Source organism: Myotis brandtii, unplaced genomic scaffold (assembly GCF_000412655.1).
Source record: "Myotis brandtii unplaced genomic scaffold, ASM41265v1 scaffold157, whole genome shotgun sequence".
Classification (NCBI taxonomy): domain Eukaryota; kingdom Metazoa; phylum Chordata; class Mammalia; order Chiroptera; family Vespertilionidae; genus Myotis; species Myotis brandtii.
This window is the reverse complement of record NW_005355708.1, coordinates 4,283,089-4,306,911: the sequence shown is the minus strand read 5'-3', so window position 1 is coordinate 4,306,911 and position 23,823 is coordinate 4,283,089. Positions and strand designations below refer to the sequence as shown.

Sequence of the window (23,823 nt, the reverse complement as noted above, 5' to 3'; positions counted from 1 at the left end):
AAGACAGCTTTTATAGCTCAGTGAGAGGAAACGTTTTAGTTATTCAGTCCTGAATGTCAAGGAGTCTGAGGTGGCTTTCCCTGCCTTTCAAATGGCTCTTGTAGGGGCCCTTTATCTGCAGTTATTGTCTCAGTTTATATGTAAAGAGCAATTATAGCAATCGGGAATTTCCCCTCCCCACATAACACTTTTTACTCCTGAACACATGCAAAAGAATTGAAAGAAGTTTTTTTTTTTGGTGCAAAATGAGAAAAGATGTGAACATAAGCCAGTTAGTTAGCTGTCTACACACTTTAACAGCTTATAATTCACTTAATTTTCACCCCTTTTCAGGTTTAACTGATTTGAAATATTGGGTGAAGCCAGACTAAGCTTGGAACAAAGATAATTTATCCTAAGCTTTTTTATGGGAACACATAGTAGATAAAGTTTACAGTACAAAACTGGCAACAGTCAATGAGTTGAGGGCACACAAATACCTAACGAGATGATTCTTAATGTTTGCGATTTCCTTGCTTTGCGTTATCAGCAGTGCCCGGACTAGAACAGTAATCAGTTTGAAAACAGGCATGGACAAAAAATTATTATTTATTTCTGTAGATTCTTTTAAATTTTGAAAATGAACTGTATGTCAGTAAACACCGACTTTGTAATCATTCAAAGTGTGTATACATTTGGGGGGACACCCTATAATATTTTACTACTTAATAGTCTGGGATTTGCATTTTAATCAGGGTTTTGTTGAACAATATGCAGTAATTATTAGAGAAGTATGTAGGCCAGTCTGACAAATCAAAACTCAGAAAGTTTTCACACTCAAAAAGCTGCTAAGCGTTCATAATTTGGACTAAAAAATGCAGAATTAGGTTGAAGCAGGTGGAACTATCATTTTGTAGATAAAAACCTACATTGGCAATATCATAGGGTCCAACCTAATATTAAGACATTACGTTTTATCATTGCTAATACATTTAGCATTGTTTTCTACTAAACTCTTGAGTTTTTGTTACCATGCTGATCAAAGAAACATGATTACCATCAGCCAAATTAGAATTCAGCACGATTTCTTCTAAGAAGGCTCCAAGTTTATTTTAGCTTATTACACAGTGGGTTTTTCATTTGTAAAGAAGTTAAGCCCTTTAATGTGCAAATCATTGGGAAGTCAGTTGTTGTTCCAGCCAGGTTTGCCCAGCGGTGAAAACCACTCCTGAAACCAGGTGGGGAGCCCGTGTGTGCGGTAGTGCTTGGGGGTGGAGGGGAACTATTTCTGAAATGAGGACTTAACAAAGTATAATCCCAGCTTCACGGCCTGTTCACACGAGAAACCAAAGCTTATTTAACTGCAGGCAACAGGAGTTTCACGCTGTCAGCACCAACGGTCTAAAACCCCAAACTAGTACCTAAACGTGAAGGGCCAAAACTAACCATCTGGAGGGCATCAGTTAAACTTCAGATTCTCTTTTCAAATATGGTGAATCAAGCACTGTGTCTTTTTCATAGGACGTTCCCAGTATCCTGTAAAAATGAGGTAGCTCCTAGCAACTTTTCCCGAAAGCTCTGCTTGACAGGGTACATTTTCGTGTGTTGCAGGAGAGCCACTTAGACATGCTTGTTGAGATGGAGAAAAATATGAAATTGAAACTCCTGTAAGAAAACTGGGGGACGGTGGGGGGTTCCCCTCTCTCCTATTTGTTAAAAACTAATTTAACCCTGGCAAGGGTGGCTCAGTTGGTTGGGCCAATAGGCAGTGGGTTTGATTTCTGCTCAGGGTGCATGCCCAGGTTTTGGTTTGATCCCTGTCAGGGTGTGTGCCAGGCAACGGATTAATGTTTCTCTCTCTCTCCCCCCTTCCTCTCTCTAAAAAAAATCAATAAAACCTTTCTTAAAAAGCCATATCTTTAAAAAATTAATATAAATTTAAGCCCTCAAATGTTATGTGTTCATATTAAAAATAAATCCACTAAAAATCATGGCTATTTGAAGCAGTAAAGGGACTGAGACAGAAAGTAGTTCAATCCATTTTATAGTTGAAACAGGCTCAGAGTTTAAGTGGCTTGCCCAATGCCTATGGGGGAAGGGAGAAACTAAAGATCTTGACTATATCCCACATTCTCAAAGAAACTAGGAAACAACTAAAACACAGGTAGTGTCTACATACATTGCTCTGACAAGAGGGAATTTTAATCACCACCCTCCAGCGCCTGTTACGAGCTGTCAAATCCCCATCTGATTTAAATTTGTCCTTCAGCCACTGCCACAGCATTATTAAAGGCAGATATGCTTGTTTTGAGTGCCAGCTCCAGCTTAGCAAAGGAGCCAGTTCCACCCACGTAGACTTCAATACCATAGATAACCTGACATCTTGCTCTGGCACTGTTTTCCATCCATATTATTTAAATACTAGGGGCCCAGTGCATGAATTCGTGCACTTTGAAAGGAACTGTGGGCCGTGAGGCTGCAGTGGGCACAGGGGCTGGTCTCAGCCCATCCTCTGTGCCCCAGCCTGGCCCTTCCCACTGCAGCCCCAGTCCCGTCTGCTGGCAGCCCCGCTGCTGCCACTGCCGCTCACACCCACTGACAGCGCAGAGCAATTGGGCCTGGCGCCAGCTGCCCCAACCGCCCCTTAGGAGCAGGGGGAGGTGGAGAAGCCCTCAGGGGTGATCAGGGCCGGCAGCTGCAGCTCGCACCTGCTGATAGCACCAAGTGATCGGGACCGGTGCTGGGCACCGGCAGCGGGAGTGAGCGCCAGGCAGGACCATGGCGCGTGGGAGCAAAGAATTTTCAGTAACCACCAGAGGTTCGGCCCGATGACAGCAACTGGCACCCCACCTTGGTCTGGCGCCCCCGCTCACCTGCTCCACCATCCCACTGCGGCCAACACCTGCCATGTTCCGCGCTCTGTCACCTGCTGCCTACGCCTGCCATTGTCTGCGTGTGCCCCCTGGTGGTCAGAGCACGTCATAGCGACTGGTTGTTCGATTGTTCTGCTGTTCGGTCTATTTGCATATTAGGGTTTTATATATATATATAGACTAGAGGTCCAGTGCACAAAATTCGTGCACCTGGGGGGGGGCGGGTCCCTCAGCCCAGCCTGTGCCCTCTCGCAGTCTGGGAGCCCTTGGGGGATGTCCGACTGATGGCTTAGCCCGCTCCCCATGGAGAGTGGGCCTAAGCTGGCAGTCAGACATCCTTAGTGCTGCTGCGAAGACAGGAGAGGCTCCTGCTACTGCCACTGCGCTCGCCAGCCATGAGCCTGGCTTCTGGCTGAGCAGTGCTCCCCATTTGGGAGTGCACTGACCACCAGGGGGCAGCTCCTGCATTGAGCGTCTGACCCCTGGTGGTCAGTGTACATCATAATGGCCGGTCGGTCCGCCGTTCAATCAATTTGCATATTAGGCTTTTATTATATAGGCTATTTATATGGATGTTAGAAACAGAGAGAAATCCACATATTAGATGTAAATCCACTTCAGGGAATGTATCTGATTCTGAATTGCAGGGAGTAAAGGAGATTTTAGGGGTGGAAGAGCTGTGGGCAGATTGAAAACAAGCTATTTTTTTCCCCATGGGTAGATAGCAATTGCTTTCCATTTCCTGGGGGTAAAACAGAGGGGATGTAATAAGACCTCAGAACAAGATGGAAAATGGGTGAATGTACTGCTATAGAATGAGACAGCCTCCCACTTAGAGCAGCCACAGTAACACTGAGATTGGTGAGAAGTAACCCTGCTCTCTGAGTCTTCAGTGACCAAAGCCACAAAACAAAACAACTAGGTCAGTGGTTCTCAACCTTCTGGCCCTTTAAATATAGTTCCTCATGTTGTGACCCAACCATAAAATTATTTTCATTGCTACTTCATAACTGTAATGTTGCTACTGTTATGAATTGTAAATATCTGATGCACAGGATGGTCTTAGGCGACCCCTGTGAAAGGGTCATTCGACTGCCAAAGGGGTCACGACCCACAGGTTGAGAACTGCTGTCCTAGGTCGATGCTCAACCACTGAGCCACGCCAGCTGGGCTCCATCCATATTTAACTTCTCTGCCTGGTCTATTAGGGAGTGAACCAAAGAGGACATCCAATCTGCAGGGAATGAGATGGCTTCAGTTCTTAGCCCCACAAAGCCCAATTTATCAGAGATTATCAAATACACTAGTTCTTGGATTCTAAAAGAAACAGGAGAAAGATTCCATGTACCGTTTAGAAAGACAGGTTGTTTCCACCCAACAGCTCGTTTCCTTTCCTCCTTACTCAGGAGGCTGAACGTCGAATGGAATCCTACATGGTCAGTGAATTCACTATAAACGAAGTCTTGCCTCTATAGAGAAGTTATCTCTATGTAAGCAGACGGCTTACATCTATTTATTGAGCCACATTTTCCACAGAGAGAACTAATTTGTCATAAATTTTTTCTTATTGCTCATATGTAAATGTAGAAACATTTACTTTTGGAGCAAAAGCCCAACCTCCCTATGTGACATGACTATAATGTACGGCAACTAATTTTCAGTGTCTTGTACAAATGAACCTGCTAGTGCAGCAGTTGGGAGAGACAGGACTGTGAGTATGCACTTTTATAATGGCCGAGTGACCACTCCATACTGTCAGTGTGTTCCAGTAACAAAATTATTTGCTTGCTTAGCATATAAACATTTAATGCATTAAAAACACTGAGACTGTTTTCTTTTTCCTTTTATTTATTACATTTGGACCTTTAAGAAACATATACCATCAGATATACCACTATTTAGTAAAAATCTATTCTAGTTTTTAGGAAGCATATGTGTCACAAACCATCTCGTTTCTACTCGCTAAAACTTAACTAAGTTTATCCAAAAAGGTAGGCTCTGATCTATGGGATCCTGAGCCTTGAGGTTTTGAATGTTTTGATTATTGTAAAAACAATTTCAAGTGGTTGAACTTAATTCCTAGCTGTTTTCTTCTAGAACGGGCCAATCATTTTGAAGTTATATACTCCCTTGCAAGTATATTCAATTCCTTAAGCTTTGTGATCTACTCTGTCTTTGGAAAACTTGATAAAAAAGTAATTTTTTTTGTACAATAAGGATGAATTGACCAGAACGTACCCAATATTAATTATAACAAAAAGCAGGACAGTATACATGTGCCATGTTTGCTTTAATGACTATTTCATAAGCTGGTGACTACTCTATGGAGACTATTTCTCGATCAATACGATCCAAGCATAGTTGCAGGTACACTCAACACTTTAACACAACTCTTGGTTATCTGACATTGATTACAAATGAAAAGGGCAAGTGAACAAACATATACTCATACATGATTACGTTTTCAAGAAGCTACCTTTGTGGAAGTACACAGGAAAGGGAACTTTCAGGAAGCTGTTGATGGGGACTGAGAAGATTTAAAGCTATGGCTTTGGTAAGCACCCCAGTGAGCTGTAGGAAGGCATTTGTAAGAGTAGATTCTGCAGCATCAAAGGAAAATTCTCCAAAAATGGGCATTTTCTCAATTAATTTAAATTCTGAGGCTTTCAGCAGTGAAGGGTAGAAACAAGATCTAAGGAAGAGAACCATCATCACAACCACTTAAGAAAGGTGACTATGCCATTTGGCTCATGATGTTATATGGTCCAAAAGCTTTGGGTGGCGTGATATGGACAAGAAAAATATTAGTACACAAACCACATAACACCATTAAAACTCAAAAACATTTTTTTTTTTCATTTAAAAAAGGATTTAGAATACATAAAACAAGGCAACATTTATTCTTTTTTCTCATCTTCTGGTATGGGATCTGTTGGTGGCTCCTCCACTGTGGCGCTGTTGCTCTCTGAGCCAGTGTTACTGTCACTGGTCCCTTCCTCGGCCATACTGTCCACCCCCTCCTGTCCACTCTCCTTGTCCTCAGGAGTAGATGTGCCTTCTTCACCATTCTGCTGACTTTCTGTTGTTTCTTCAAGGCGTGTCTCCTCTGTAAGCACACATTTGTCATTGTTAGTTCTAAGACAAAAATTTACTCTTCTAATTAGGCTGACATCCGAGAGCTCCACTGTCCAACATGTGGCTATTAAGCACCTAAAATGAGCTAGTGTGACTGAGAAAATTTCAGCATGTTTGAGATAATTTGGGGTTTAAGAATCTACTTTTTAACTGTAAATTTATGAAATCTAAATACAGGTCAAGAAGTACTAGTATTTAAAAATTGAGCTTCAAATTTAGATGTGCTGTAAGTACAAAATACACATCAGATTCCAAAGACTTTATGAAAAAAGAATGTAAGAAATGAATACTTCAATACTTCAAAAAAAATGATTACATGTGCACAGGATGTAAAGTATAGCATGCAGAATACAGTCAATAATAACTGTGTATGGTGTCAGGTGAGTACCAGACTTCTCAGGGGAAACATTTTATAAATTATATGTCTATATACTGGAAGCTAATATAAAATAATATTGAATGTCAACTGTAATTGAAAAGAGAAGTTAATTACATGTTGAAAAGATATTGTCTAGGATATACTGGGTTAATTAAATATACGTTTAAAATTAATGTCACTTGTTTTGCTTTACTTTGAAAAACTGTTAGTGAAAATGTAGTCACACAGTGACGTACATGTATTTCTACTGGACAATGCTGTCATGGAGTGCTTTGTATTTAAGGAGTAAGAAAGTGCGTGTGGAAATGATATAAGGTCAGTATTTTAGGTATCTCATTAAATAGTCATGTTGGGCTGTTTTCTGTAAGAAATTAAGAGCATGAGGTTTTTGCTCTAATAGGCTCGATTTTCTTCAGTTTTTTTCCGTTAGGCTAGAAGGATAAAAATCTGAGTGAAGACCTACAGGCATGTTCTATTCATAGATGACAAAACAGAGGCAAAGGACAGAGTGTTTCATTTAGTTGCAAAATGAGCAAAGAACCATATCACACTCTAGCTCTCAAACTCTTGCATTAACCACAAAAATATGCCCATGCTCAAATTTTGTTAAGATAAAAAACATGTTCACACAAAACAGAAGAAGGCTCAAATAATGAAACTTAAAAAAATATGACTATCTGAAATGTTAATCTGCTGAATTATATTTTGTAGAAATATCTGGTAACAATGTTTATATTCCATTAAATGTTTTCCAGATGTCAAATCGGAAGTCGTCAGTTGAATACTAAGCATGATTACTACCCTTCCCACTTCTTATGATGGTCCCGGAGACTTTTGGCTGTGTTTCCCATAATACTTTTGCTTAGTCTTGTTTACACAGTACATTGGTCAGGGATAAAACTGTACCAGAAGGTAAGGTAATCTCAAAATTTCAAATAATAACCAATTTAATCAGTATTATATAAGTTTTGCATGGCATTTTTTTTTTTTTTTGCCTTGAGGAATGCTTTCAGTCAGAAATTCTGAGTACACCTGGAAGTAGGAATTTTCCAGGGTGGGGTCAACAAACTTTTCTGTAAAGGCTACGTAGGAAATATTTTAGGTTATGTGGGCTATAGGTAGTCTTTGTTGCAACCATTCAACTATATGTTGTGGCCCAAAGTACTTACAGACAGTATGTAAACAAATGGGTGTAACTGTGTTCCAACAAAACTTTGTTTAAAAGCAGGTGGCAGGCAGGATATGTCCCTGTCCTAGGGCACCAATAATGATTTATCTTAACAGCAATGACCACATCTTATTTAAATAATTTTAGCAACAAAGGTTCAAATACTGAGTGCCAATACCATGTCAAACCCAATACTGAATGATTTTATCCGTTAGAACTCACTGAGGCAGGTGCTAGAATACTTACAAATGAAGGAACGGCGATTAAGTAACTAGCCAAAGGCATAGTGCAAGCATGTGGTAAAGCAGTGTTAGACCCTGATCTGACTCCAGGGCAGTCTCCTTAACCATCACACTTTATATTCTCAAGGTGGAAAACAACTTGACTCAGTCTGGGGAAATAACCAAGACCTCAAAGAGCAAGACTAAAGATAACATACCACTGCTGTTCTGCACTGATACAAACATGTTACATGAATCTACTTTTAGAAATTAAGATCTGGAAAGAAATGGGTAGGTCATATAAAGAATAACCAAAGAGGTAGCAGGGACACAGTGACCTCTGAAAAGTACTGAGAAAGAGAAATAAAGATTAAAGAGCTGTAAAACCCAACACTGACACTGGTGTCCCCTGGGGGCTTACCTGTCTCCATTGGAATGTTCTCTGCTTCTTTCTTTTCTTCGGTCTTATTAGTGGCTTGTTCTTCCTCAGGAACAATGCTGCTCTGACTGCGTTCAGCTTGCTCTGCTGCCTCCTTCTCCCTTTCCTCCTGCCTTTTGCGAGCCTGTTCCTCTGCCTGGGCAATTTCAGCTGCAATTTTTTCCATATCCACTTCTATTTTTAAACCACACAACTAGTCAGAAAAAAACCAACACAAAAAAATCTCTTAGTAATGTTCTTTTCTTACAATCTCTCAACCAGAAAAAATTACTTCAAAAATGGGTTTTATTGGCTATAAACTATATGTATATGGGAGAAAAAAACATGGCTCTAGGTCTTCTCTGAGACTCTTGTGTCTATAGGAAAAGAAAGTTGCAGCGCCATGTAACATCAAATATTACAAAATAGTTGGCGAGGCAATACTGAAAGTACTGGATTATATATAAAGTTTCCATTTTATATTTTAGGCTACCAAACACTAGATTTACCTGTTTTAATACAAAGTGCAAACTGTGAACTACATCTAATAAGGACATTTGACAAATAAATTTCAAAAAAATGAAAATAATTCATGCTTGGGTGAGAGTTTAAATTAAAACATCAGAGGATTCTAGAGTCGATAGGCCTAGTATATGTATGCATACTATATATTTCAAACCTATTACAATTTTGCCAAAAAATGGGAATAATTTCATAAAGCAAAGATCTACTGGTTATAGTGAAGTTACCCTTGTTTCAAAGTAAACAATATTCAACAAAAACACTATTTTGGAAAAAAGAATGAGAAATGAAAGTGATAAGAAGACACAGTGATAAAAGTATAGTTAACATATTAAATTGATACCCTTTTAAGTTCATTGTTAAATGAATCTGTGCTTTCCAGGAATTTCCTCTTCTTTTCCTGGTGTCGCTCCTCTATTTGAAGAAGTTCAGCTTCTAGTTTTCGCTGTAAGACATATGATCACGCTTTATAATTGTTTTATAATTACTGCATTACTTTCTTTAAAGCAAATGTCAAATAGAAAACATGTCTCATTTTTTCAATAGTCCACATTTTCTTACAATGTAACAAATGTCCTGAATTGTTTTTTTTTAAAAATATATATTTTTATTGATTTCAGAGAGGAAGGGAGAGGGAGAGAGAGATACGAGATAGAAACATCAATGATGAGAGAGAATCATTGACTGGCTGCCTCCTGTATGCCCCCCACAAGCCTGCAACCCGGGCATGTGCCCTTGACCAGAATCGAACCCGAGATCCTTCAGTCCACAGGCCGACGCTCTATATCCATTGAGCCAAACTATCTAGGGCCTGAATTCTTAAATCATTTATTACACAACTGTAATAAATGATTTTAAGCTAAATGTAGCAACTTATTTTAAGCTAAGGTTTTAAAATAAAAGTAAAATGTAGCATAGAGGAATCACTATGACTAATAAGTATGTGATGTTAAATATTGTTTCAGGCCTGAGCAATTTCAGAATATTGAGTAAAGCAGTAAAAGGTTGGTAGGATGTCTCAAAATTCTCAATGGATAAACTTTCCATTACAGGACTCTATGTTACAGTTTTAAGGATGAATGTATTAAATCTGTGGGAAAGGACCACTCCCTCAAGCCTCTTTCCTGAGTCAGGAACAGGTTAGATCAGCGGTTCTCAACCTGTCGGTAGCGACCCCTTTGGCGGTCGAATGACCCTTTCCCAGGGGTCGCCTATGACCACTCTGCATATCAGATATTTACATGACGATTCATAACAGTAGGAACATTACAGTTATGAAGTAGCAACAAAAATAATTTTATGGTTGGGTCACAACATGAGGAACTGTATTTAAAGGGCCAGAAGGTTGAGAACCACTGGGTTAGATTGAACACAGACATATTTCACAGGCGCACTGATGCATTGTATAGAACCAGGTCACCTGGGATCTGTGGCATAAGCCCATTTTATTATAACAAATGTTTTGTGACTCTACCTGATGAACCATTAAGGATTGGACCTGTCGTTTGAGGACCTGCATTCTAGCTGTTGTGACAACCGACCGAACGTCTGGCACCACACTTTCACTAAGGATTTCACTGATGAGGCGGTGGTTCCTCTGGAAACGGGCGGTGGCTGTATGCTTCATTGAAAAGCCATCATCATAATCTGGAATGAGATGTTCCGAAAATTAGGTCACCAGTAACCATAAACAGGGGAGTGTAACAATGTACACACTTAATTACCAAGGAGCATGGCTCTCACAAGTGGGTCTAAAGGCCACCATGGGAACCCTGGGGCAGTCACTTGATAAAAACCATAAAGGACATGCTGTGCTCATTGGCGAAGGTATTGGTTTTTCTCACAAAATCTTTAAGAGACGATACATGTCAGAGAAAGATTTGGCTGAAACACAAGTGAGATATAAGCACGTGTCTTTAGCCTGGAAATCAATGTGAAGTCTGCATGTGACAGCAAAACTAAAATTCTGCCAGTGTTTCACTCTCTTGGTAGTACCTGTCCTTTCTTACGAGCAGCTTTAAGACCCTATCTTAAACTTAAAAAACATAATGGGCAGAAGTTTGAGAAGCAGAGAAAAGGAACCTTTCTTAAAGACTGTTCCTGAGTGATCCCTTCAGTCTGTCTCAATATTCATGCTGTTACCTTTCGCCTAGTGAAAACCATTTTCTATTTATGGCTTCTACATTGCTAGCCTTTATTTCCTCTTATACTGAGCCCCATCCTTCTGATTATTTGTAGACTGGATATTCTCCTACCTTTTTTAGGTCTGCATGCTTTTTTTGCATTAACCATTCACTCTGAGCAATTAAGGTCCATGTAAGCTAGTAGAGCTTTAGCACTCCTCATTCTGTTTAACACTTGATAGTTTCTATTCCATATGCTATTCATTATACTTATATCCTATTCTGTATTTATGAGAATATCTGCCAATATCCCAATCTATTCTTTTAAAATAGCATTTTTGCTTTTCTTTTAAGTTTATCAGTTTATTTGTCTTTAGGTGGTATTATTGCTTCCTCTCTCAATGGTGTATCTTCTTTAAAGTTCTTACAAGCATTGTTACCACTACTTTAAAATGGGGTCTTAAATTATTATGATGTTTTCTGTTGCTTGTAGTTAGAAATTCCAACCATTTCCATATCACAGCAGCACACAGAGAAAATATTATTTGTACAAGATGCCTGCTATGTGGACGAATATGCCCACAGCTAGAGGTGGCTAGCTCTGGGGCTCCTTACAGCTGCAGACTCTGCCTGGCTGCACACGGCCAGGGGCGCAATCTGTAGACCTGCAAACTATTCATGAAATGGCAACGAGGAAGCTGGTGAGTGTGTGTGTGTGTGTGTGTTATCATGAGCTACATTTATAAATTCTAGTTGGATTTCTCACTTAACTGGAAAAGAAATTTCATAGTGCTTTTTTCCCCACTCATTAACTTTCTCTCTTGGGAGTCCTTAATTCAGGACTTGGGGAACCAATAAGAAAACAGGATGTAACCAGAAGGCATTTTCTTTTTAAAAGTAGTTGAGGCAAAATTCTGATTATGGCTCAAAAACCTTTCGGGCATTTTGAGTACAAAGATTTGGATAAATGACAGTTTTTGCTATTTTCTGCACTAAAAAGGGTATTTCCTTTTCTTGTGGGAAATTCACATACAAATCTTACAAAAAACAGTTAATAAAAATAACGAAATGGTACTTAAATTATGCTTTGTTTTCCATTTAGGATGGGAAGTAAAAACTTAAAAGATTTGTCTTATTTTAATTCTCAGAGAAAGCATAAACAAAACCCCACTTTGTTTTTATTATTATTTTTACCATCCGGATCTTCAGCAGGCTGGATGCTCATGTAAGGTTCTCCTTTCTCCATGCGAGACTGCCTTTGTCGACTTTCTTCCTCTAGAGCGGCTTCGGCGCGACTTTTTGCATTTATGTAAGCAAGGTATGCAGGGGAGTTATGGTAGGCCTTCATAGACTCATTGTACTCTATCTGAAATGCAAATGTTTTTCAGTTTTATAATGAACATTTTGCAGGTTATAATGAACACCTATATTATCTCACAGGAATATCCAAAGACACCATAGTTATCTCCTTTTTACAGATACGAAATCTGAAGCCTAAGAAATTAAGGTGACTTGATCAAGGCAGACAAAGCCGCAGTGCAGCCTCAGCTGTCCAACTAGATCTTATGCTTCTTTTCTAAATAATAAGCAAGTGTTCATGCCCTTCCCACTGTATCCATCCCACTGCAGTCCCAACTCTACCTTTTCTGCTTCGTATTCGTTTAAATATTCTTGTTTTTCTTCATCAGTGAGATCTCGCCACATGCCACCAATAATCTTGCCAATCTCCCACAACTTTAGGTCAGGGTTGGAAGCCTTTACTTGGTCCCAGACCTTAAAAAGGAAACAGTTGAAATGTCAGTATTGATGCCTAGAAATGCAGACCTTTAAAAATACTTTTTTAGCCGAAACCGGTTTGGCTCAGTGGATAGAGCGTCGGCCTGCGGACTGAAAGGTCCCAGGTTCGATTCCGGTCAAGGGCATGTACCTGGGTTGTGGGCACATCCCCAGTGGGAGATGTGCAGGAGGCAGCTGATCGATGTTTCTCTCTCATCGATGTTTCTAACTCTCTATCTCTCTCCCTTCCTCTCTGTGAAAAATCAATAAAATATATTTTTAAAAAAATACTTTTTAATATGAACATTTAAAAATATAAATAAGAGCAGAGGGAATAGAATCAAGTCTACATGTTCTCATTAACCTGCTGTAACAATTACCAACAGTAGGCCAATCTCATTTCCTCTACAGTCTGACGGATTGCTTTAATGCAGATCTCAGACATCAACAATCACTACAGATACTGAAGAGAAGCTAATGCAGTAACATAGTCTGTGTCTAAGAGTTCACAAAAATCCAGAAGTGGTTAATCTGCACAATGCAATGTATCATCAAATACACATATAATTATGACCAAAAATAAAAAAAAAATCTAAATAGTGATGGAAATAGCTAAATGCTCGTCTTTAATAAAGATATTATTGGCTGTATCTATTAAGAGTAATGTAGATTCATCACAAACAAAAAAAGAGGGAAAATTCAAGGTAGTATAAAGAAAATAAAAATGATCATAGCTTACTATTTAGAGATAACTATGTCTTTTGGCTTTTTTCTTCCTTCATATTAGCATGTAGTTGCTATTATTTTTATAAAAATAAGATACTAATACATACAGTAGTCTTATATCCCTTTTTTCATTCAAGATTTTTCTAATGTCATTAAGTATTCTCCAAAAGACTATATAACACGGTCTTAACGATTTCAACAATGTATTTGATCATGTTCTTCTTGTTGGATTTGAGCCCTGGAACTTTAAAATCAGAACTAATTTCTTTTAACAACTGCAATTCTTTATCCTTTCCTCTGACTGCACAGAAAAGCTGGCTAAGCCAATCAGAAATTTGATGGGAAGCAAAGACAGCAGTGCCCACTCCTTCTTGCTCCTCAGCACCTACCTTTCTGCTGTACCTCATGTAGGGCATCAGCGGCTTATCTGGAGGCTTTGGGGGTTTTGGAATCGTAATACCAGAGGATGCCTACAAAAGAGTTAAAAACATTCATTATTCAATTGCAAGAAGTTCACCCGTAAAATGAAAAGAGAGTGCCTTAAAAAATTCTAATGCGCCTTTCTTCTACTCGTCCATGGATACAAGATTCTTATATTTTCTCCACTGAAAATAGCTATCACTGCAAATTCAGAAATGTTCACATCAAAAGAAAATGAAGAAAATGACTTTACGCACATAATTTTAAAATATTTTACACAGCAGTTCATTGCTACTGCTTTGACAACCTGGCTGTAAGAACAAATAAATTATTACATAACAATCCATACATCAAAAACATATGGTCAAATAGCAAATGTCCCACATTCAGGACTTTACCTGGCACCCTTTTATTTTGCTTAATTTACCATTACACATACAGTCAACACTTGATTATCTGCACCAGAATCTGAATGCCTTCAGCACTTAGCCACACTCACACTGTCTACAGGGCACTTTGTATCTATCTATCTATCTATCTGTATTATTTCAGAATGCACCCCTACATAAACAACACTACCACCACAAAAACTACTTTCGAAATTCAAAAACAGGCAACAAAAAACTTCATCTCCTTTATTACAACTAGACATTTTAAGTTCTATATTTAGTGGTTTTCTATAAAGGAGATCAAGAAGTGTGAAATAAAGTCATGCCTTTTTTATCCTTAGTGTAGGGGCAAACAAGTTTACTGGGAACAGAGAAATGGCAGACATGGGCCATTATAGAATATCAAGAAATTCCACTTGATTAAAAAAGAAAGAGAAAGATAAAAGATTGGTTCTTTTTATGAGCTAATATCTATGCAAGAGATATCAGATAACTTCTAGTGGGCACCCCACATAACTCCAATCCAAGAATGCCCATTTCTGAACTAAGTCTCATCTTAATATATATGACTCTATTTGCTCAAGGACTCAGAATAAAACCATGGCTGAATTACTTTTATTTCCCCCCAATTTCTAGAAGACCCCCAATATTGATTCTTGCCAGGCAGGGGGTAAGAAGTGCTGACTTACTCTAATTATCAAGACAGAGATTGGCACATCCTTGTAAGAAAACTAGTGACATTTGGTTCCCTTGCTTTTCTGTTGTTGCTGTGACAAAACCCTAGGGAAAACTCCATTCTGGGCTAGGACCTCAATCACAACCTTATTTTTCATCCATGGGCTCAGAGATTAGCATGTTTGCACCTTACTCCACTGCTTTCAATCAATGCTTCCTTTCACTATGGGGGTCTCCTTCACCCCTATACGCTTTTCAGTAATGGTTTCTTCCTATACAAAATTATTAGAAGGCATTTCACCTTTGAAGCAGTATTTCTTCTCTTCTCACTCTTCATATACATTCTTACCACATCTCATGCTGGTGCCCATGCAGACAGACCTTGCTTTTAGCCACAGTGGGCAATGGAAGGAGGTGAGCCTTGGGGATGGAAATTGTCAACAGTGGTGGTATGGGAAGATCTGGTAGTAAGGGAAGATCTGTCTCAGGGTCTGTAGCAGTTCTTTCAAGGAGGGAAGGGAGTAGGGAGGAATTCCTACAAAGCTAATCTTATATCATAAAATCAGAGCAAGACATATAAAAGTCTGAGTATTCATGCATGAAGTTATTAAAAAGCATTTCCAACTCATAGCCAACACAAATCCTCAGAATTTCATGAAGTAGGTTACAATAAAATTGAAATTGTGCCAATAATTGAATTTGGTAGGTCATTGTTAACAATTTTTTTAAAAAAAGAGGTAAAGAATTCTAAAATGTCTATGCTTAAATATGTTGAATTAAAACACTTAAAAGATAAGTTATAGTAATATTTGCTCGTGGATATTTTTCAAAGAACTGCATTTATAACATTAATGGGTTTGCTTATTTAGCTTCCTTTCTCCCAAAGGTACCCAAATCGCTCACATACTGAGTCCCTATTTTTATTACATTGACCAATTTACAAATGCAAACGAAAAAAAATCGAAAACATTAACAAAGTTAAATTCTAGCTGATTTTGAAGATACTGAAGATTTGTATCATTAAACACCCAGTCATTCACCATCTTAGACAGACATTGTTCTATAATGTCCCAATGCCCAGTGGTTATGCTTTTTTTAAAGCTTTTTCCTTGCTGTTACCATGAAATCCCTCTCTAGTAGCAACTCTCCCTCTTTCCAGTTTTCTGCTTCTAACTGGCAATGCATTGGGGGAAAACAAGTAACTATGCTTGTTAAGCGTGCTTACATAAGAGTAAGGTCCTGGGATCTCCTACACAAAAAGTCCATGATCCTGTGAAATTTATTTTGGCTACTCAAGAATTTGTTGTTGTTTCTTTCCAATTCTCGGCTGTTTCTCTGGTAGAATCTTATTTAAGGGTTTTCTCCTGGGACAGAATTTCCACTGAAGTACAGAAATAAGTTGTTTTTAACATTTTATCGCAATCTGTTTTCCACACTGTACTTAAGAGAAATTAATCATCACCCGAATGAAGACCTGACTAGGAGTGATTTCCATCTCATAGCTATCACAAGCACTCCAAAAGGTTTCAACATGCTATATAGTTAGTGTCTGAAAACTATTCAAGTGTACAGGAGCCTACAGGGAGCTACTCAATAGGGATTCACAGGATCATTCCTTCAAATCACTGACTTAAGGCGATTTGCAGGCAATAAAGCCAAATAAGACACCCCCCAAATTCGGCCAAAGTAATACATAGTTGGGTCAACTTAAAAATAAAACACTTTAATAATGGACAAAATCAGATTTACTGAGCCCTAACATGGCTTAAATTAGATATGTAAAAAAGGTGGTGTAAAACTTTAGGCATAACTAATTTTCTTGAGGAGGATTCAATGACCTAAGACAGAGGTCACTAAAAGTTGAAGGGGCTGGAATGAACACAGGCTAAAAGCCTTCATATTTTCTAGGCCGTTAGGTTGAGTCTGAACAGCAGTTTAATTATAATTTAATTTGATATTGAGAGAACAATAATACAAAGAAAACAACTACAAAGAATCCAAACACCAAATTTTCCACGCCCAAGAACCCTTTTATCCAAATCTACCCTGAAGCTAATGCCCACTTTAATGTTGTGGTCCCAACACACCCAAGGAGGAGTGGGGAGAAATAGGTAACTTATCCAGGTTCCAAGACAGAGAGCACCCTTGCCTTTTCCTAGTAAGTCTCCATTAAAGGATCTCATTTTATTAAGAGAATTCTCACAGATAGGTCCCAGTTAAGAACAAAATGCTTACACAAACCAAAATACAAATGATTCTAATATTACAGTTACCACCATTTCTATTTCTATTCCATTAACATAGATAATCAAGAGCTGACTGTATAGAGCAATTAAAATGCAATCATTCTTGTTTACTTGCTCATGAGTAATTTTCTGCATTAACATGAATGGTCCAAAATTGATTCTGTTCCTTGTTTAATTTAAAATGTTCTTTTATCATTTGATAACCTTGCCACCCATTACACTGATGAAACAACACATTTAGGCCAGAAAAAAACACGTATTGATGCACATAAAATTTGTATGCATTGTGAAATGCATACACACACACACACACACACACTTTGTCAGAATTCTTTTCAGATACCATGAAATATGCATGGCACATAAAACTTGATATGCTTATGAAGTAACAATGCTTATGCAGAAACAATGAAAATTTTAGACAAACAAAACCCATCAAGCTAAGCAATATGCTTACCAAGATAGTCTGATAGTAACAAGCTTTTTGCTCTAGCTTGACTACAGGGTGAGAGGGCTTTTTGAATTCACAGAATTGAATTATTTATGAATACAGCAAACAAAAACCAGGTAGAGAAGTTTACAGCCATTCTGGGTGGTATAAATTCTCACCAATACCATAATCCAATGTATGCAGATATTTGGCTTTTGGATTCAATTTATTTTTGATAAATCCTTTTTACAGCTATTTTTTTTCCTTTGGTACCTAAACTTCCTTGAATGGAGTTTAAGATGACTCTAAAATAAAAAGTCACCCAATTTTGATTATTTTAGATTTATAATTTACTTGACTTTTATATTTATTTTTTCTTGGATTGATCAGTTAAATGAAACACCTTCAGTTTCAGAAATCATATCCCTTATCCTAAGGATTATAAGCACACTTCTAGTTGTAGATATCTAGTCTGTAGGTACTTCAACTTAATTTCATTCAACTTTTATTCTGCAATTCTTTGATGTGACACAAAAGTCTTTTTCTCTTTTTAAATGAAGACAAATGAATCTCCTAAGGTCAACTATTAAATCCAAAAGACAAATAATTATGTGTAGCAATTCAAACTAGTAGGCCAGCCAAAAAAAGCCAGGTCTGTAAGCCCAGCATTTACTAAGAAACTTGAGTTCTTGAGCCTAATGCCAGTTACCTTAAATGAAAAATAACGCTTCAGCTCAACTTGAGTATCTTAACCATAAGAACTTCTAGGTTTGTCTACACATAGTACAAGCAGTTAGTGCCCAAGGTTTTATCTCTACCAACCACCAAAAAGAATGAAGTTTTTTCTTCTACATATCCAGATCTCACTATATATATATTTTTTCAGTGTAAGATCACACAACAAATGTTCAAAATAGTCGAAAAGCCAGGTTAAAAAAATTTAATGGCTGTGCTGATGATTCACAAGGACCTAACTCTGAAGGCATTTCTGGTCAATTCCAGTTGTTTGCCGGATGCTGTAATAGTTGATTCTCCTACCGTGACCCGGCTGTTGGTGCCCGGGTTCCCTCCCAGCCTGTAGTTGTTGTAGGCGAGATGACTGTATGGATTGTATCCCACAAACCCTGGTGTGCTGGGCATTTGCTGATGGAAACAAATGAGACAAAAACACGAATGAGAAATGAGCTCAAACGAGGAAAACACAGAAATGAAAAATGATCTGCATATGACATGCAAAAGCAACCTGGATTTAAACAAGCAATGATGTGTTGTAGTTGTTTTTTCTTTCATTGAGAAACCAGTCTGCAAGTGTGTGTTTTTTTCTCTTTCTCTCTCTTTGCAGGGGCCAGCGGTGTTTGTGTGAATTTGAATGTGTGCTTGCATTTTTGGGATAAGCAATACAGTGAAGTGTCTCAAACATTCAGGATTACTTTATGGTCAATAGTATGATATAACAACTTAGCAATATATGTCTGAGAGGAAAGCTTGAAATGTGGTACACTACAAGTGTGAGAACACTTTACATGCAAAACAAAACATGATTTATTTGACAGTTATGTGGATGCTGCCAATGTATTTGTATACTAAAAACAAAAACAAGAAATGGACTGCTTTCAAAGACAGTTTTAAATCATTTTATATATGTGAGAAATGAGAAGAGACTCAAATCAGGAAGTCAGAAGTTGTCAATAGAAAAGAACATATGTGAGATTCAATGGATGTCACATACATGATTTCAAAACAAAGACTTGTAAGAAATGCATGGATTTCATTCTGGGGTATTGTCTGATCTTTTTAACCCAGCCATTGTTTTATAGGCTTTCTTTTCCATCTCTTCTTTGATCCATCTTCTGTACGTCAATCATGGATAATTTCTGCATTTAGTTAATGTGAACTAATTTTCTAGTTGACAGACTTGAACTCTCTCTTTTTAAAAATAAATATAGTTTCCTGATAGCGCTAGTCCTTTCAAAAACACAATTACTCGCTACAGCAACAGAATTCTTGGCTTTTGTGAATTATGTGTTGATGAGATTACAAATGGGCTCTTATATAGCAGTCCCCTTGTGGTTAATATAATGACATCCAATGTTAATGAGATCAAGATATAATACATAAAAAGAATATAGCAAAGAGACCAAAAGTAGAGTATTTTCCCTAATGAAATTCAATAAAAACAAGTGACAGTAATTTCATTTTAACATGCAATTAACAGTCTTGAATTGTATGATGTAAAATACACTTAACACATTCCAACTAAACTGTAACTGTTATAAAATAAACACAATTTTCTAAAACATGCCGCTGCACATATCCTTAGTCTCTGAAAGATATTCAAGCATTTGATACTCTTTAAAAGAGAACTGATCAATTTCTAATCTATGTAGTTATAGAAGACGAAAATTAAGCTTATTAAAGTAGGCAAAACAGATGAAGTATCAAAGGCACAAAAGAAGTGTATATTACTTAGAGTGGTACATCTGGGTGGTGGAGGTGGTGATGATGATTGTGATGGTGGTGGTTGAAATAATGGGAAAAAAAAGGAAGGAGGATAACTCGTTTAATATCCTTTCTGTTGGATGTCCTAATCCCTAGTCTTCTGTATTTATGTGTCAATGTGAAGCTATAATGGTACAGAAATATGACTAAAGAAAGGCAAAAATAAAAAATCCCTTTCTATATTTGAGAAGTCATAAGTGAACACTTGGTTTTGGACTATTTTTATTATCTCAAAAAATCAAGTGTGTGTTCCATTTACTATACACTGTCAGAGGCAGTATTTATATAAAAATGACACCTTCAAAAGTTGCATAAAAAATGAGACACTTCAAAATTGAGGCAATAATGTAAGAAAATTAAGTAGGGGAGATAAAAAAAAAATTGAACCTAAAACATGACAATTATACCAATTCCAAAAATGAAGTACATGGTTAGTTCTTTGAGGTCAGGAATCTCAAATGTTCAACTCCACCTGTATAGCCACTAGCAGAGTGCCAAGGAGATGGTCATAAGATATGTTCTTTGATTTAAGAAAGAAAATAAAGCAAACACAGGACTTTAAGATCTACTGGAAGCAACTTGAGACTATATGTTATAAAAATTGAACTGATTACATGTGGTATAGCATCTCTTTTTAAAAACATCTTACTGAAGAAAACCAAATTGCTGATAAACGTAACTAAAACATTTATCTAAGGGATTAGTAATTAAGAATAGTTATCTAGTGGAGAAAACAAAATTATACAAAGAGGACCTAATTAGTAAATTAGCTTGCAATTTAGGGGGTAGGGGGTTTGAAAGGAGGGCTAACAGCTGTTAAAGAATTGCTTTTGTAGGATATGGTCAAGGTTAATAGTGTTTTGTTTTGTTTTTTAAATAAAAAACAACCAGGAATCTATTTCAGCAAGGTCTGAAGAGTTACTTGTTAAATTTGTTATATGGATTGGACAATTATTTGACATGCTGACCAAGCTGGATCAGAACTTGCTGGGTGAAAAAACCAGTTCTCAACTATTATTTAGACGCTTTGAAACACATCAAATTCCAAACCAATGATATATGGAGTGGAATAAAATTCAATAGCAGGATCTGACCCACAGATAATAAAATCCTTACTTGAACAGCTTGAAAATAATGATTTACAATGAGTGTTATTATAGAACTGGAAGCTTTATTGTTTGATTTAATATGAAAATTATATATAGACGAGAGGAAAAAATGTAACCAATTTAAGGTTAGGTTTGAAAATAAGAAATGCCAGAATGAGCATTCACTCAATATCAACTTTAAAGACTTTTAATAAGAGATTAACAAGAAAGAAGTGTTAAACTGGTCAGTTATTTCCCATTAAAAAAAAAAAAAAAAAAAGGAAAAAAGAACCAAGCATAGGAGGTTGGCTTTTCAGCAGTATGTTTCTTTAAATGTTGGGGTTGGTTCAAAGTAAGATGCAAAGAGTTATTTTATTTAGTAGGAAGTGCTGGTTTTTTTTTTAGCTGAATTTTTCATCCTATTGCTGTGATGATTGAGTGACCCTTCCTGGAAGACATCTGGGTTTTTGTATCAAGGCCAGACTTGGCTATTACATTAACAAGAAAATTAAAACTTACTGTTGCAGGAGCTGGGGTGGGAGGTGGGGCATAAGATGGTCTTTCTGTTTGAAAGAAAATAAATAACTTCTTGTAAACAACTGAGATATAATACTATGCAACAAAACTACCAATGGTCCTGTTTGAAGAAAAAAAAAATGAGAGTATTTTGGAATTCCCATTTGCTAGGGCATTAGTCTCTTATTTATATAGATTGATAAATATAAAAAAATGAAACTTACTTGACATTTTGGAAGATTAAGTTCTCAGTTCCTTAAGAATGAATCTGAGACACTAAAATAAAAAAAGGAAAAAAAAGAAAAAAAAAGAGAATCAAAACTCAGCAAGCATGAGAGAATGTTTTCCTAAAGAATAGGGTAGTTTAATTGGTATTTCTTAGTAAAATTACATTATCGTCTAGTAACCAAGCCTTTTGCATATTTAACTAGTTCTTTAGGTCACTGTGTTGATCAGAATTAAAACGACTAAAACAAAAAATTTTCTTATGCTACTGAGCCACCTCTTGGATGGAAAACGTTGTACTGATGCCATGTACACATTTAATCAGACCGATAAAAATATAATGACAATAGAATGTGATACATTATCTGGGCCCACGCTAAGGAGGCCTGCAGATACTGACAGCTCCCACATCAGCAGCAGCTCTCCCTCCCTGTTAGCCTAGCAACGTCTATTAAAATGGAGCAGCATTTTATTCCTGGAGGCAGTGCAAGAGGTAATTGGCATGAGAATGAGCTTTATATTCCCTCTTAGTGGTAAACAGCTTTGTAACTGTTGGGAATAAATTTTTTGAAAGAATCTATCAGAAAAAAAACACACCTCTTATTAACCCTTCACAGCCTGTTGCAAAATTATCCCCTTAGTGGAGCTTTCTTGATAAATGACCTGGTCAGAATTGCTTCCTCATCTGTATTCCTACCCAATTTACCTAGATCTCTGATACTGTGTATCATATCATATACCTGTTAATGTGGCTAGATTGTGTGCTGCCTGGACGCAGGGACCATCTAATTCATTATTATAGTCCCAGGACCTAGCTCAATTCTTAATAAATTCTGCCCTAGTATTTACCAGCACATGCCTTGGCCGTGCACACGAGCTTGTTCCTGACATCAATATACATCACGCAGTGCAAACAAAGCCATGTTCACTGTTAGAAAAAAGGCAGATAACGTCTATGGCTACTGGAGTACTTTCCCTCCAACGCTCTGTGCAACAAACATGACTTATTTATTTATTTATTTTTGGCTCCTATTTTGCATTTTAGGGGAAATTCCCTGGAGCCCGAGGAATAAGAGACCTGGTGTGGAAGGAAACACTGTAGTTTATTTTCTCAATGACCTCAACTGGGTCTCTCACTCTTTCCTTCAGGAACAGGCAGAAACCCCTGCCTCTGTGTATTATTTCCTTCCCGCTCAGGCTCAGGGAGCTGTCAACATTCGGTGGGGGAGCCCTGACAAAGGCTGCCACGAGCTCCCGGGTATGCAGCCCCCATGGCTGATTCTTTTACTGGTTCTCAACCTTCTGGCCCTTTAAATACAGTTCCTCATGTGGTGACCCAACCATAAAATTATTTTCGTTGCTACTTCATAACTGTCATGTTGCTACTGTTATGGATCGTCATGTAAATATCTGATATGCAGGATGGTCTCAGGCGGCCCCTGTGAAAGGGTCATGCGACCGCCAAAGGGGTCGCGACCCACAGGTTGAGAACCGCTGTATAATAAGCGATTGCTCTCCCGGGCTCCACCAGACATCCTCAGGGCGGGCTGTCCTGTCCCCCTGCCCGCCGCCGCCGGACAGAAGATGCTAGAGAGGTGTTTGCTGAACACCGTCTGGGGGACAGGCTAATTCATTACCCACATTTCATTTTATTGTCACCAACTACCAACAAGACGGGGACTGCTGGTTCCATGTTACCGATGAAACAGTGGGTCTAGGGAACAGGCCTGAAAACACACAGCCAGGAAATGCCGGGGATGGGTCCCCGACCCAGGCCAGTCTGCCCGTCACCCTGAGCCACAGCGCGAGTCCTCAGGTCGATGCCCGAACCCAAGGGAAACCCCCTCCCGGGGGCGGGGAGCGGTGCCCACGGGCCCGGCTCCCCCGAGGGTTTGCTCTGCGGTCGTTCCCTGGGGGTTGGTTGTGGAGGATGCACGCCCCCCGCAACCCCACGAACGCGGGGTCGGCATGGCTGCTTGGACCCATTTCGCGGGGTCGGCGGCTGGGGCGAGTCT

General features: G+C 38.3%; 1 protein-coding gene across 2 annotated transcripts; it reads right to left on the bottom strand.

The window, feature by feature from the left end:
* Positions 1 to 5,051: 5,051 nt before the first annotated feature.
* Positions 5,052 to 21,859, bottom strand: SMARCE1 (SWI/SNF related, matrix associated, actin dependent regulator of chromatin, subfamily e, member 1). 2 transcript variants are annotated; one of them, XM_005861851.2, is made up of 10 exons: positions 21,808 to 21,859; positions 21,587 to 21,630; positions 18,519 to 18,623; positions 13,710 to 13,790; positions 12,460 to 12,591; positions 12,013 to 12,184; positions 10,170 to 10,342; positions 9,039 to 9,140; positions 8,177 to 8,387; positions 5,052 to 5,958 (listed from the first exon to the last, which is right to left on the bottom strand). In XM_005861851.2, the coding sequence occupies exons 1-10, from the start codon at positions 21,812 to 21,814 to the stop codon at positions 5,750 to 5,752; spliced, it is 1,236 nt and encodes a 411-aa protein (XP_005861913.2). In that variant the 5' UTR covers positions 21,815 to 21,859; the 3' UTR covers positions 5,052 to 5,749. The 2 variants fall into 2 exon arrangements, with proteins under 2 accessions (XP_005861913.2, XP_005861914.1); XM_005861852.2 differs by lacking the exons at positions 18,519 to 18,623; positions 21,587 to 21,630 and having other exon boundaries at positions 5,682 to 5,958.
* Between the last annotated feature and the right edge of the window lie 1,964 nt (positions 21,860 to 23,823).